This window comes from Macrosteles quadrilineatus, unplaced genomic scaffold (genome assembly GCF_028750875.1).
Source record: "Macrosteles quadrilineatus isolate MER2022 unplaced genomic scaffold, UCM_ALF_1.0 Scaffold_2__2_contigs__length_208266976, whole genome shotgun sequence".
In the NCBI taxonomy this organism is placed as follows: domain Eukaryota; kingdom Metazoa; phylum Arthropoda; class Insecta; order Hemiptera; family Cicadellidae; genus Macrosteles; species Macrosteles quadrilineatus.
Genome location: NW_026542595.1, coordinates 166,988,030 through 167,003,231, shown reverse-complemented (window position 1 = coordinate 167,003,231; position 15,202 = coordinate 166,988,030). Strand labels below are relative to the sequence as shown.

The 15,202-nt window shown below is 35.4% G+C and overlaps 1 protein-coding gene across 4 annotated transcripts in view; it reads left to right on the top strand.

Moving 5' to 3' along the window:
• The window catches only part of LOC128986614 (uncharacterized), a 29,532-nt gene that overhangs the window by 1,972 nt on the left and 12,358 nt on the right, over nt 1-15,202 (top strand). Inside the window, exons 2-9 of one of the 4 annotated variants that reach the window (XM_054407065.1) lie at nt 2,130-2,214; nt 2,615-2,707; nt 7,199-7,345; nt 8,481-8,564; nt 10,656-10,853; nt 13,244-13,410; nt 13,639-13,721; nt 14,690-14,968. In XM_054407065.1, the coding sequence (XP_054263040.1) occupies nt 2,131-2,214; nt 2,615-2,707; nt 7,199-7,345; nt 8,481-8,564; nt 10,656-10,853; nt 13,244-13,410; nt 13,639-13,721; nt 14,690-14,968 (1,135 nt within the window). In that variant the 5' untranslated portion in view covers nt 2,130. Of the gene's footprint in view, nt 1-2,123; nt 2,215-2,614; nt 2,708-7,198; nt 7,346-8,480; nt 8,565-10,655; nt 10,854-13,243; nt 13,411-13,638; nt 13,722-14,689; nt 14,969-15,202 lie in introns of all 4 variants that reach the window. The other 3 variants (XM_054407064.1, XM_054407068.1, XM_054407067.1) reach the window with 3 other exon arrangements.

The window sequence follows — 15,202 nt, the reverse complement described above, 5'->3', positions numbered from 1 at the left end:
AAGTGTGTGGCTAAGCCGACAACGAGGTAGGTCAAGGTCACCAGCCCCGCGGGTCCCATAGGCCTAATTGTGCTGCATGCTTCTAGTTGAGAAGTTAGTTAAGTTGCTTCTCAGAAGGACAAGGTGTTCAGTATATACTGGTTGTGGACCGACAAGATACCAAATTCTTGAAAAATCGGCCTGCAATGGTCGGTTGGGCCGGAGGATGTTATCAGTCTTAGAGCCCTCTTCTGTAGCAGCAGCACACTTTGAGCAGCGTGGCTGTGTTCCCATACCACCAAGCCATAGTTAATGTGGCTGTGGAGTAGTGAGTGATACATTATGAGCAGGTAGGGGCGTGTGATCTCATTCTTTAGTCTTCTGATCAGACAGAGTATTCTGCTAAGCCTAACACATACCTTCTCAACATGATGATTCCAGTTTAGTTTGGAGTCGACCCAGAACCCTAACAGTTTGACCGCCTCATCTTCGATACCCTGTTTGAGGATGCACGTGATGGACTGTGTCTTGTCATTGCTGATTTTGAGACGGTTTAACAGAAACCATTCTTTAGCTTCATTCAATAGAAAAGATGCCTCTGTTCAAAGGTAGTTCAGGTTGCTGTGCCTGGTCAGTAACATTGTGTCGTCTGCGAAGAGCAGCGTGCGCCTGTTAAGGGGCAGATCGTTTATTATGAACAGGACAGGACCCAGAATCGAGCCTTGGGGCAATCCTTGGTGCATTTCCTTGACGTTGGAAGAAGCTTCATGCAGCAAAACAATTTGTCTCCTGTTTTCCAAGTAGTTAGCCAGTGATTTGTGGACCACTCCAGTGATGCCATATATTTGATGAGCTTGGCAAGGAGGATATCAAGGGAGACCACGTCGAACGCCTTGCTTAAGTCACAGAGACAGATGGATAGAGTCATTAGTTTCAAAGGCGTCTGAGATATTTTTGACTAGGCTAAGGGTTACCCTCTTCTCTCTCTATAACTTCAAAGCTATAACTTACCTCCCCTACGAGTTTTATTCTAGGATGCTCTAGTCTCAGGCTAGGCTATAACTTACATGTAGGGCCTACAGGGTTTACCAAAACGAATGCCTGGATTTTGAATGGCTATTGCTTGTAGACTAGGCTTATTTTTAAGATACTCATTGTACTGTGGTTTGTCCCTGAGCTGGTAATACAAAAATTACTAGTGGTTTTAACTACCTTGTATTTTCGTCCCAGCTCAAAAAAGATGTATTGGATCTACAACCATGGTTTACATGAGGCCAATTTACGTCATGGTCACTTAGGTTATGTCTATGTGACCATGACGCAATTGGCGTCAAAACCATAGTTGTAAATTCCATAGCCTAAAACTTTATAAGATTGGACGAAAATACAAGGTAAATAAACCACTTTTTCATTTCATTTAGCCTAATTAATTTTCAACGGTAAACACAATTTTTTACATTAAGATACACAAATTTATTGTACAGACAAGTCAGTTTTACAAGCAAACGGTAATAAATAAGCAGATCAATTCTTAAATTGGAAAATAAGCCTAAATACAGTTCTACGAGAAACAGGACAATCACAACCAATATATTACAAGAATGGACAATTTCAAAAATTAGAAAAATCTTAACATTGGCAGTGAAAAATAAAACGTAGTCAAAGGTAACGATAACAAGGGCAAAGGAATTTAGTCAGCCTAGCGATAACAAAAACTAAAACTGTACAATTGACAATAGGAACTTTGAGACAGTGAATAACAGAAGAAATAAAAATGTAGGAAATTAATATCCAACAAGATAGGCCTATGTGAAATAACAACAATAGTAAATATAAATATAAAAGACTAGCAGCGTCCTTCGTACGGGGTTGGCATATAAGTATAATGCTTATTGCAGTTATACTCAAGCTTTGCGTTTGTAATGGTGGTACAACATTTTGATAACATTTGCTTCTTTAAATTTACGGAATACTTTAGTATCACACATCTAGCATAGCCTTAATGTTCCACCACCTCCACTAAACAATAGATTTGATGACATGACAGCAAAGTTGCAGTATTTGGAAAGTGAAAAATCTACAGGCTTAAAAATAAATGTAAAGAAAACAAAATCATTGAGGATAAATGTAGCGAATAACAACAGTTTCAGAATGTCAGATGAAGAAATCGAAGAGGTGGACAGATTTACATATCTGGGAAGTGTCTTAACAAGAGCTGGAGGAGCTGATGAAGATGTAATGTCAAGAATTGATGGATTGAATGCTCTAGTCTTTGCATACCTATGTTTTTTATAAACTTCAGTATTTTATTTTTAAGATGACTGTGATACTTTTTGCATGTACTCTGCACTTGTTTATATTTTATTGTCTATATTTATTTAGCCTTATTGCCTGTAAACTTTAGGCTACTATTATGACGTTCATCCATTGCATGTGTTGTACATAGCGTTAACGATGAATAAAAATTCTTGATTCTTGATTCTTGATTCTTGATTCTATTATAATAGAATTAATTTGTATTCAATTTTTAAACCAGGTAGTAGTCAATAGCTTAATTAAATAGCATAGGCCTAGTTTTTTAGCCATTGACAATTAAAACAATTTAGTCAAAAGTTATCTAATACATTTTTTTTAGATGACCACACGAACCAAAGAAGAGGAACTAGCCCTTGATGAAAAAATAGCTAGAATACAGCGCCAGAATGAAAAAATATTACGAAGGCAAAAGGTAAGTTGTCATTTGTTATAGTGTTACCAAACACTATAACAAACACTATGTTTGGTTGTGTGTGTTATAGTCTTGGTTAAAAATGTGTTTTATATTTAATTTCTGTAAAAATATTTTCATTGTTTTCTTTGTGTAACTAAAAGTAATAATCATAATGATTCTTTCTTTAGTAATCTGGAGGCTAAAAGAAAATAGTGTGATTCAGCATAAATGTAAATATAGGCTAAAAATATGTGAATTTGGACTAATGTATAGAATTTTGAGAATCCATGATATGTTTTTAAAAGTAGAAAAAAGGATACAATTTTTATTATTTTATATAATAGGAAATTGACTAACCAATACGGTTCTAAAGACAAAAAATATTGGAAAGTAAATAAAGACACGTCTTATAACACTTAAAACATATATTTACGCTTATACTGTTACTCACAAGACGGTAAATATACAAAAGATGGTAAGTGGTAAATATATGTTTTAAGTGTTATAAGACGTATCTTTTATTTACTTTCTGTAAATTTAATAACACAAAAACAATCTCACAATCTAATTTTGTATTTAATCTGTAAATTTAAGAATGCTGATCAAGAAGTTATTTAAAAAATATAGTGAACTTTAATTAACGTTAATATGATACTCGATACTTGAAGTCTTAATCATTGACCAGCATAGCTGGATTCAGTGGTGTACTTCTTTCTAGAGTTTTAGCGGTTGTCAAAAAATTAACAAGTAGGCGCTCTTCACGGCCACCATGAAAAATTTGGTTCTTGGCACAATGGGGAATTTATAATGTTAGGAGAGCTGATTGCTGAATTCGATCCCTTTCTGGCTAATCACGTTGAACGATATGGTAACCCTGGACCAGGTCAAACCTCGGTACCTTTCTCCAACCATATGTGATGAATTTATCGATTTACTAGCCAGTAAAGTTAAGAAGATTATCGTTAATGATATCAAGAGTGCCAAATACTTCTCTGTAATAGTTGACTCAACCCTAGATATCTCGCACACCGACTACCAATCACAAAATACCAGTCCTGGATAGCTCTGAGAATGTATTTGTGTACTGGGGTTAGCAACTGTTCTGCAGAAAGATCATTTTCATCATTAAAGAGGATAAGGTCATATCTACGTTCTACCCTAAAGGATGGAAAGTTTAATTCTCTTGCAATTCTGAACATTGAAGTCGCGATCCTTAATGGTGAAGATTTTGGATTTTAACAATTAACAGAAGAGTTTTCTAAATGAAAGCAAGAAAAGTTTGGTTTTCGTAGTAGAAACATGTTAAACAATGAACAGGGTACTTTATGTTTTAGATACAAAGAACATTGATAATAATTGACTAATTGTTCACAATTTTTTTCATCATATTGCATGTATTCAGTTACATTAAAAAAAGGCGAGTTTAAAAGTTCCACAGTAGCCTTGAGTCAAGTTGGAAGACCATCTCTGGCTGAGGCTACTTGTCATAGTTTGAGTTTTGTTAGCTGGTAGTTCTGAGGCTTAGCTTATTAACTTTGAAGCAGTCCTCGGCCTTGTTTAACATTTTATTTGCCTCCAGACATGCATCTTCTGGTGTTTTACCCCTTGAACATATGGTGGTGTCATCTGCAAAAAGTAGTATATCGCCTAGAAAACTTAAGTCATTTATTGCAACAATAAATAGCATTGGACCGATGACCGACATTGTGGTACACCATGGCTCACTGAAAGGAGAAGATGAGGCTCCTGCAATTGACTACTATCTGCTGACCATCCTGGAGATAGGAGCACAGCAAATGTAGAACTGGTCCTTGGACACCATATTTCTTCAATTTTTGTAATACAACTTTGTGAGGAAAGCAGTCAAGTGCATTATTAAATCGGCAAGAATTAGGGATGGGTCCTGATCCTTTTTCCTTAACTGTGTCCAAGATATTAGAGACCAGCCATAACATAGCAGTCAATGTTGATTTAAATACTCTCTGAATCCATGTTGGGCGTCTGCAAATAGCCTTTTTCTCTCAAAATGGGATACTAACTGGTCCGTCATAAAAGTCTCAAACACTTTGGCTAGTGATGATCTTTTGCCCGCATTAATCCACTTTGTTGATGGCCTTTGGTGTAGGTATTGAATAGATTGCCATCAACCAGATGCTTGTGGTATGTTTTAGTTTTAGGCCTGGGTGCAGCTGTGGATGTAGGCGCGTGTGTGTGTATGTTGTACCGATTCGTCGTATAATGCAACGAATTAATGTAGCAGACGCAACAAATAGTCAGCTGATCAGACAATAGAAAGACCATAGGTACCCAGAATGCTAACCACATAGTGGAAGGGGTAGAGCCTCAGCGCCATCGAGATACTCGTTACCCAGTCAATTCCCTGCCTTCCTTGTGACTAGTCGGAAAAAGTTCGTATCGTGCAAATTAAATTCATTTCGCGGTGTTGGTCGGACAAATCTTTTATTTTCTTTAAACCGTTTAGCCTATATCCCGAAGGGATATATTTGCAACGCGAGTGGAAAATAAAATCAGTTTTTTGCGAAACAAGTGTTAAAAGTTTGCTTTACCGACCAGCACGAACCGCCATTGAAAAATTTCACGTTCGTCATTCAAAATCAAATCGATCGCGTTTTTTCGAAAAACCCGCCTAGTTACAGTTCCCTTTCCCCATCCCAGTGTATATGTCTGTGTCTTTGTAGGACGTCCGAAATTTGTAAGCAATTTGTGTTATTTTTTGTTATATATTAGGTTTCAGTGAGTCGCACATGTGTAAAATTTTCCTGTCATAGTTTGTCATTTCCTGTTAGATTAGCACATGTTCTCAGGTTCTAGCTTTCATCAGTATTTTTAATATTTATTTCTTATAAATCAATCTGCATTGTTTAGTATACTGTGATTCTCAAATTATATAGGATTAATGAGATTGTATAGGGTTTGTATTTATATTGAATGTAAATTGTAAATTATTCTATTTACACAAATTCACAACAGTCCTTGTTCAATTTTGCTGAGATATCAGATTAGAGGTTATTTAAGAGTGCCACAGTCATTACAATATTTGGGGGATATTAAATAATATCAAAAGTGGGAGCTTTGATATTATTCCTATCTCGGACCAGCTAACCTCTATCGGGGTAGCTGGTTCGACTAGATACGGAGGTGTTAGTGGAGGTCGTGAGAGTTTGTGAATAGATGAACCGCCAAAGTACCTTCTTAGCCATAAAATAATAAGCAATATTCTAGTACCTACTACTGCGATTAAACAGAACATTGTTTAATCAGTTGGACTACGAGACTCGACCTTCGTTTTTAATTCGTTGGCCAACGAACAGGATTTGCTTGGTACTGGTCATCTCAAATATTAAAGTAAATATCACACCTCTGTTGACATGTTCGGGATCAGTGTATAACCGCACCATAACTTCCCTTTTGATAGGTCCATTTGTCATCTTGAAATAAAAAGATCTTAATTGATTGTTGCACTCTAAATCAGAATTCAGTCATCATTCAACCTTGTGATACAAAAGACAACCACAAATATTTGATAAGCAGTTACCAAAAAACAAATTAAAGTGTATTATTCATTAAAACACTGTTCAATAAATCAGATTGTTACTCACTTTTTAGTTCTCAATAACCTTGGTAATTCGTTATTATTAATAATAGTAATTCAATAGAAGTTTGGTATAATACAGTAAAATAATAGGCCACTACAAAAGATTCACATTTTAAGTGCAACACTAAACAATAGTGTGGTAGTGTGCAGAGTAAATTCAGTGTAACTTTAAGATTATTTATTAAGCTTCATATTATTTTGGAAGAACTTCAAACAGTATCAGGGACGTCCCATAAGGACCTCCGGGGAGTATTTTTTATTTTACAGGGCCCACTCAAATATTTTTTTAACATCAAGCTTCCACTGCCAAAAGCTCTGTCTTGTATTATTACTTTCCAAGTTCTTCCAACCCAGGGGCAACCAAGATTTGTAAAGAATTCACTTTTGAGAGCATTGCAAGGAGTAAAATATATTTAAATACAATATTTAAATATATAAGTAACCTTTTTTTATTTTTCTTTACAATGTGACTGTGTATGCTAGTGAAACAAAATAAATTTATTTTATCACCATGTTAGACTACAAACTTTGTTTTATTTTTGTTTCATAAAATGTTAACTTATATGGGAGATATTGGCCAATATTTATTTATTTGTTCAATGTTAGGCCTATTTATTTATTTTAGAGATCAACTGTGAGAAAACACAATGTGATAATTTCATTTAATAAATTTTGTAGGTATTGTGTATTGAAAGTTAAAGAAATAATTGTTAGACTTAAAATTAAAATGATAATCATTAAATTACAAATGAAAACTTAGTAGTGTTGCACATTGCAAAAGATTCCTCTCCTGGTTATCAGTTAATTTGCTAATTTATTTGGTAAACTTAAGTTATCTACCAAGTTTAGGAGTCAAAATGAAAAAGTCTTTATTTATTTTTGTACTCTTTTAGGAAATCGAAGAAGACAAGAGAATGGCTGAACAACAAAATGCAACTGTGAAGCTCAAACAACCAACAGGAAATGTGTCTCGAGAACGAACGCCAGCATTGAAACCAAGCAATCGAGAACTGAGACCTGACGTCACCGAGGATGACCGAGTAAAAAATATTAAGACAATAATAGGGTTTTTTACATACCTCAGTCAAATAGTCCAATAAATGATATTGCTCAACAGCTTACATGTTTTGTTGCAAAGACAACATTTTCAAAGATTGCAACTCGTAAAAAACGCATGTGTTTTTTTTTACGTGTTTTTGACAAGCTGCAAGATTTGAAAATGTTGTATTGGCAACGAAACATTAACACTACTGTTTTTTTTGTAAAACTGGTACTCACTTAATTTCTAAACAGATTATAAAGTAAAACTCTTTAAAATGTATACTATTTTACAAGTAGATTTTCTGGAATGCTGAAAGCAGTGTTATCGTAATATTTAAGCTCTCTGATCTCACTTCTACCAAAACATAGGAAGTGTAGACAATACTTTATACATACTGGTACGGTACCTAAAATCTTATATTAATTTTTTTGCCACTCGTATCCTAGTTGGTATAATGTAATAGCTTATACACAGCCTATCGAATAGGATCGGTCCGCAGCATTCTCATCATTGATTCATTTATTTTTTCTAACTAGCTGCGTTTAAATTTGGTAAATTTGGCATCAAATGAAAGCTTGATGCCCCTAAATAATGCTTATTAAATGTAACAAAGTTCCATTTAATCCCTGAACAAAATCTTATAGGCATAATACAATAGTCACTCTTACTAGAACTAATTGAGAAAAACATTACAAAAATGTATTTTTGTGGCTGTGAATTTCATTTACTGCTCTCGCAAACACAGCATCATCATGGTAATTTGCTGAGATCTCGGAAATAGTCCAGTTATTCCAAATATTTCAGTTTAATTCAAACAGACTTTTTCCTACACCCTCAGCAATATGAGAGTGTCCCTTAACGCCAATTAAATTCGTACCCCGTTCAGGGTCACTCCCATTTTGCTACAAAGAGTATATTTATCAAAATTCTTGTAGAATTGCCAGTTTTTGGCCCACTGGACAACATGGTTGTTATTACATAACACACAATAACGATTTCCTCAACAGGAGGTTCAGATCAACTAGATTCTTATTAAGTTTATTAAAAACATGTTATTACAATCCTGGATTGCTATTTTAGTGTTGATATCAAATTTAATTGTATCAGGGACTAATTGTTTTGCTTATCCTCAGGAGTCTTGGTCAAACCAAAGAGCACCTCGAGGCAGCTCTAGAGGCAGAGGATCCGAGAGAGTACGAGGCCAAGGTGACTGGAAGGTAAATTTTCTTTAAAATGTACAGGAAAAAGGATTTAACTTGGACAATAAAATGATAAAAGGATGGAGAGGACACAGCTGACACACCTGAAGAAAGTTTGCAGACAAGCTACAGCACAAATAAATTATATACACAATAGACTTGATATTCTGCCTCTTTTGGAGGTTTCTTAAGATGGTAGGTTAATGGTTTGGCAGTTAAAAAAATAACAATTTAAAATTAACTGTCACAGTTTGAATTCAAAATGTCTGACAAGTTAGCCAACTGACACAATACAGAGCACTAAATTTAGACACATTGTAATATTATTTTTTCACATTGTATCAATCAATCAATAAAATCTTTATTCAGAACGTACAGACACATCGTACATGAATGCGTCATTATGTTATTTTTATAATCATAATGATTTAATATGTATGATCCTAATAAGTTAGCCGTAAGGGTAAGGATAGGAGGATCCAATCTTGAGGTTTGGCGAGGTTCTGGAATTGATAATAAACTAGTAAAAAGCCAATTCCCATCTTCTGAATATTGAACTAGGTATTGCAATGGGGTTCCAATGGGATTCCAAGATCAAGAATCAGTGGAATTGAGAGAGTACTTTTTAAATCAACCCATCTCTCATAGTACCTGTTTGAGTACTCAAGGTAGGCACTGAATACTGAAACAATAGGGTTTTCATCAACTCGTAATTGTAAGGTGTGGTTACAGCAGAGTATGAAAAACCCTTCATTAATGCAGTTTTCAATTTTGCAGTAGTTACACTGTTAGTTTTACCTATTTATTATGACCGAGACTGAGTTACGTAGATATAAGGAGTTAACAAGAACATGGTAGAAGCATAATGTGAGATATGTGTGTCTTTTATTATGGAACAACTAATACTGTATTTGGCTACAACTAATGGCAACATTCATATACCTTTTATTCTCTTATTGACGTAACATATTAGCAATTTGTTATGATATATGGTTGGTTTATTCTGATTTTTGTTTAGTGCCCAAAAACGGAAAAGTACACAGTCTATCCTTCTAAGTCATATATTTCTCAGGTATTTACTCTTAGCACTGAAGCAGAAATTCATTAATTTTTTATGTACTTGCTATATTTGAGTATTATTTTCTAGAAAAGTGCACTTAATAGCAACGCACTTAAGTAACTGGAACACTTTGTATACTGCTTTGATATGTTATATTCCACATCATCCAATAAACATTAAAACATGTACATAAACATAAGTTGAGTTTGGAAATTTCCTACACGCCTTTTGAAAAATAATTTGTTGAAATGCTCCTGCTAATTTCAAAAACGAGATTTGACGATTAAACTGTTATTAAGGTAGATTAAAGATGTTTGATATGGGAGTTGATTAGAGTTAAGAAAAACAGTGTCACATACCTTACAATAAAAAATCCAACACTGGAAGGTAGCAGGGGTAATGGGGATTGGGTGAGCTCACCACACTGAGGGACACACAAGAAGATCTGGAAGTTCAGATGCACTGCACACACTCGAAAGGGGAATTTAGTATTATTATTCACTGATAAAGAGAGAGAGAGAGATGTTTTAATGTGGGGACACTTCCACCACGAGGTGGTCAAAAGACCAAGATTGCCAGAAAAACGGCGCGGCGCGGCACATACGTCCGATCGAGGAAGGTTTTAGACGCTAACTGAATAAAATCATAGTGGGGAAATTTGAGTTTTCCATGAGAGGGAAAGAGACAGAGATAGATCACGCCATATGACGTAGGCATCGTATGATTTTAAGGAGAATATGAGGGAGGGGAATTGCCGTGGTGTGTGTGTGTGAGTAGAGTGGAATACATTTTACAGACTTAAAATTTAAAATAAATAATTAACATACAAATAAATGTTAAAAACCTATGCACACTGTTAATTAAATGTTAATAAAATTAATGATTAATAATGAAATTACTAATTACCATATTTACAAAACCGTACTGAACAAAAGACAAACGTATTATTCTCATGTCTATTCACACATTTCAATGCATGTGCAGAGCAACTAGGTTAGAGTAAAGTTGTGGCAAGACTAAAGAAATTACCTGCATATTTTATGATGTAGGGGAGTGGTGGTCCTCCCCCAGACCCTAAGAGTTTCTTGTATGATGACGAGCGGGACGGCCCTACACACAGTACGACTAAAGACAACATGGAGCTTGAACGAGGACGGAGAGACGAGAGAGACAACAGAGACAACAGGGACAATCGAGACAACTTCCGAGGTGGCGGTGGTCGAGAGTTTCAGAGGGGGTGGAAGAGGGTGAGTTTTAGACTAGCCTGCCTATGCTAGCAGGAAAGTGAGAAGCTAGAGACTAACTCATTTCAACAATGCATTTTTTTATGATGATAGCAGAATGAACTAGACACAAAAGTGGTTTCTTGCTCCAATTTGGACTCTTTCCTTATTCAGGTAAACCTGCTATTCTTACAAAAAAAATCGTTAAAACCTTGGCCCTTGAGCTCTATATTACTTCCTTAAACTTGTTACAACAATGGAATAGATTAAAGAACATTAGAAAGGCGTGAATTTTGCATTAGGCCCTAATAATAATTTATTTGTTTGTAAAAAGCTGGGCTAAGAGTGAAATAGAAAAATCTGAAGCTTTCAGGGATTACTTTTCCATTGTATTCAAGCCAAATGTAGGTGTGGTCAATAATGAAGAAGAAATAATAGAGTTCTTGGACTCTCCACTTCAACTTGACTTTCCTCTGGAAAAATTCAGACCTACCGAAATTAAGGCAACTATTGACAAATCGCTAAATCCGAAAAAATCTCCTGGTTACGATTCTATCACTGGGAAAATGTTAAAAGAACTGCCGAGGAAAGGAATTATTTTTATTGCATTTCTCTTTAATTCTATATTGAGACTAGACCACATACCATCCCAATTTAAGAAAGCCCAATTAATTGTCATACCAAAACCAGGAAAACCTCCTCATGAAATCACCTCCTACAGACCTATAAGTCTCTTACCTATAGTGTCTAAGTTGTTTGAGAAATTGTTCCTCAAAAGACTACAAGCTCTTTTTGAAGAAGACGACGTCATTCCAGGGCACCAATTTGGGTTTAGACGGAGAGATGGCACTGTGGAACAGGTCCATAGGGTTGTTCATACAATTCGAAACTGTTTGGAAAACAAACAATTTTGTTCAGCTGCTTTCCTTGATGTCAGTCAGGCATTTGACAAAGTATGGCACTCTGGCTTACTATTCAAAATTAAGAAGTTACTACCCCATTCAGTTTTTCCTATTTTGAAATCATATCTTACCAACAGAACTTTCCAAATTAAACATCAAAATTACTTAACTGACCTTTACCCTATTGAATCTGGAATCCCCCAAGGAAGCGTGCTTGGACCATACTTGTATATTCTCTATACATCGAACCTACCAGAAAGTGTAAACACTATGGTTGCTACATTTGCGGATGACACTGCGATTTTATCTGTCCACGACAATCCGGCTCAAGCTACAGCAAATTTACAGCTAAACTTGGATGAAGGAGGTTCAAAATTAATGAAAATAAATCAGCACACATTACTTTTACCCTAAATCAGGCTACATGACCTCCAGTATCCATGAACAATATTCACCTCCCTCAAGTAACAGAAATAAAATACTTGGGCATGCACTTAGATGCAAAGCTTAATTGGAAGGCACATATCTGGACTAAAAGACAACATCTAAATTTAAAAACAACTAAACTTAATTGGCTTCTTGGACCTAAATCAAAAATTAGTACACAAAATAAATTGTTAAAACCAATTTGGACTTATGGTTTTCAGCTTTGGGGATCAGCAAGTACCTCAAACATTGAAATTATTTAACATTACCAATCAAAATTATTACATAAAATTGTCAACGCACCTTGGTTTGTTACCAACAGAACACTCCATAATGATCTTCAAATTCGAACAGTCAAAGAAGAAATTACAAAATCTAGTGAAAAATACATTATCAAATTGGAAAATCATTCAAATCATCTTGCACTTAATTTATTGGACAATCACAACACCATTTACAGACTGAAGCGACATACGATATTGGACCTACCATTCAGATTCGGCTAAGTGTTATCAAAATTATCTTTGTTAGCTAGTGTTGACAGTGGTCAATCACTAGCTCATGTTCTTCAAGTAAATGTTGTATCACTATTTATATAATTTTCTTATTGTTCAACTTGAACAGATTGTAAATAAAATAAAGGTATAAAAAAAAGTTTGTAAAAAAGTGTGTGTGTATTATTAAAAAATTATTACTAACAAAACTTTCTTCAAATTTGTCTATCGCTATTCATGTTTTAATTGAATTGCTATATTTATAAGTTTCAATTACTAGCAAACTCAGTCATTGATTTTTACTGTCAGTTTATATTTGTAGTTGCAAGTTTAGGTTAGATATTTGTGGTCAATTAGTCAATGTCTGGAATTGTATGTATCTAAGGTTTCAGAGGAGAAGCAGGTTTAGACTACGTTTGTGTAGGTGGATTCAACTAATTTGTAACAACTTATTATCAGTACAATATTGAATTGGCATTTTTAAAGGTTCAGATGGATTGAGATTTGTTGAGACCAAATTTGTTTACAATGTTAATCTCTCAATCCAAACGGTAAACAGTTACTTTCACCAACTAATATTTTTCATCCACAGGGAGGGTTTGAGCACAGGGGAGAGAGAGGCAGGCGAGGTGGAGGGAGGATGAATGAGGATGAGTGGAGAGCTGAGCGGATGAAGATAGACGAAGCAAGAATACAACGTCAACGAGCAGCCGACGGCAAGTGGCGAAGAGAGTGGGACAATGACAAACTGCAGCAGGAGTGAGTTGTATTTTATGGTAGATTGTAAACTTGAAAGCGATCAAAGAATTTATTATAGTAGTAATTAATATAAACAGAATGATCATTAGTGCAGTACAAATTAGTCGTGGTACCAAGAAATACAGTCAATTTGGCACAACAAAAGACCAGCAAAAAATAAGCCACCTTCTTAGAGCAAGTAAACTTTTTCTATTTTACTTCCAGAGTTACTTCACATTTTATTTTCAGGCCCCTGGAAGAACCTAGACATGAAGTAAGGAAATTCGACCCGCCTCACCAAGAAAAGTGGAGTCCACCAAACCAACACCGTGGTAATGTTTCAACCAATTCCTAAAACACTAGTTTAGATTCCACTATAAACTGTAGATCCCTTAATTGCCATTGGCTGTATGGGCTATTAATTAACAGCAGTGTCTAAGGAACAGCAGGGCATTAGTCACTAACAAAACTACAAGATCGCGTCACTCATCCTACACTCATCTCCATTCATAATTGGCTCAAAATATACCTACATTCGTATGGTGGTCATATCAGAATGAAGTATAAAGATGAAATTTGGCGTGAAGGTAAAGGCTGGGTACACTTGAATGAGTTAACAAACCAGCAAGATCAGGTCATGGAAACAGGGTATCAAGGGGATTTGAAATTTTCAAAATACGTTTCTTTCAAATCGACCCTCAAAACATGCCCAACTTTTATTACAATCAACTATATTTTTTTAAAGCATTGTTGTAAAATTAAACGTTACAGTTACAGAGACAATTCCCAAAAACTGTCCATTTAAGATTCCCTGTGTTCTACAAAATGAACTGAGAACATTACTCTATCAATAAACAAGCTACCTATTGTTTTCTATTAGATTTAATCATTTGTCAACTAGGGACCATAAAAATCAGTAGTAAGGGCTTGGACAGCGATGTTGAATAAATACAATAATGGATTTTATGGAAAGCTGAATAAAGCTTAGATAGGTAATAATAATATTTAGTGTTCACTCTATTCTTAATTAAAAGGAAATTTAGATATTAACACTGACTTACTTTCCTTGAAACAAACATTCAAGGACATATTTCAGTCAAAATTCCAGCAGTATTAGGCAAATCGAAATTCACTTGGACTGCAGGTTTGCTGTGACAGGGGCAGGGGTATCTTTTGAGTTTAATTTATTTATATTTTTGTGGAGCTATTTTAGAGATTTTACTGTGCACTTAAATGAAGATAACTTGATTTGATTTATTCTGTAGACAACATTTTGCTAATGTAAAATTGCTTGTTAAAGGTCAGTTTCACACCTCGCCCGAAAGACCAGGCCGTCACCCAAGTCGTGGAGGGACCACCCGTGTCGGGAGAGGAAGAGGGCGTTGTAACCCTCTGGAGCTGGAAATCCCGCTGGATGTTATACCTAGCAAGATCAGCCCTGCCGGGTTAACTCTTGCAAACAACGCCCCAAAATCTCCCGCAGCGGCTATAGCTCGTCCCCCTTCCCCCCACAACATTTGTAACTCCAGATTAGTGGAGTGCGTTGGCAACAATGTCAAAATATCCATCCCTAACAGGGGTAAGTTGAATGGTAGATTGCTGTTAGAACAGGGGTTTTGTTGTTGTGTCAGTTTTATTTGTATTTGTAAGACTGTGGTTATTGCTTGTGGAATGTTTATCCAGCCTTTGGATATTGAGATTATTAAACATCCAAAGCTGTAACCAGTTTTAGTAGCTGAATTGAGTAACTGACACTGTAGTTCTCCGCAGCGATATAATACAGTATACAGTGTTCCTATAAAAATAAATAATT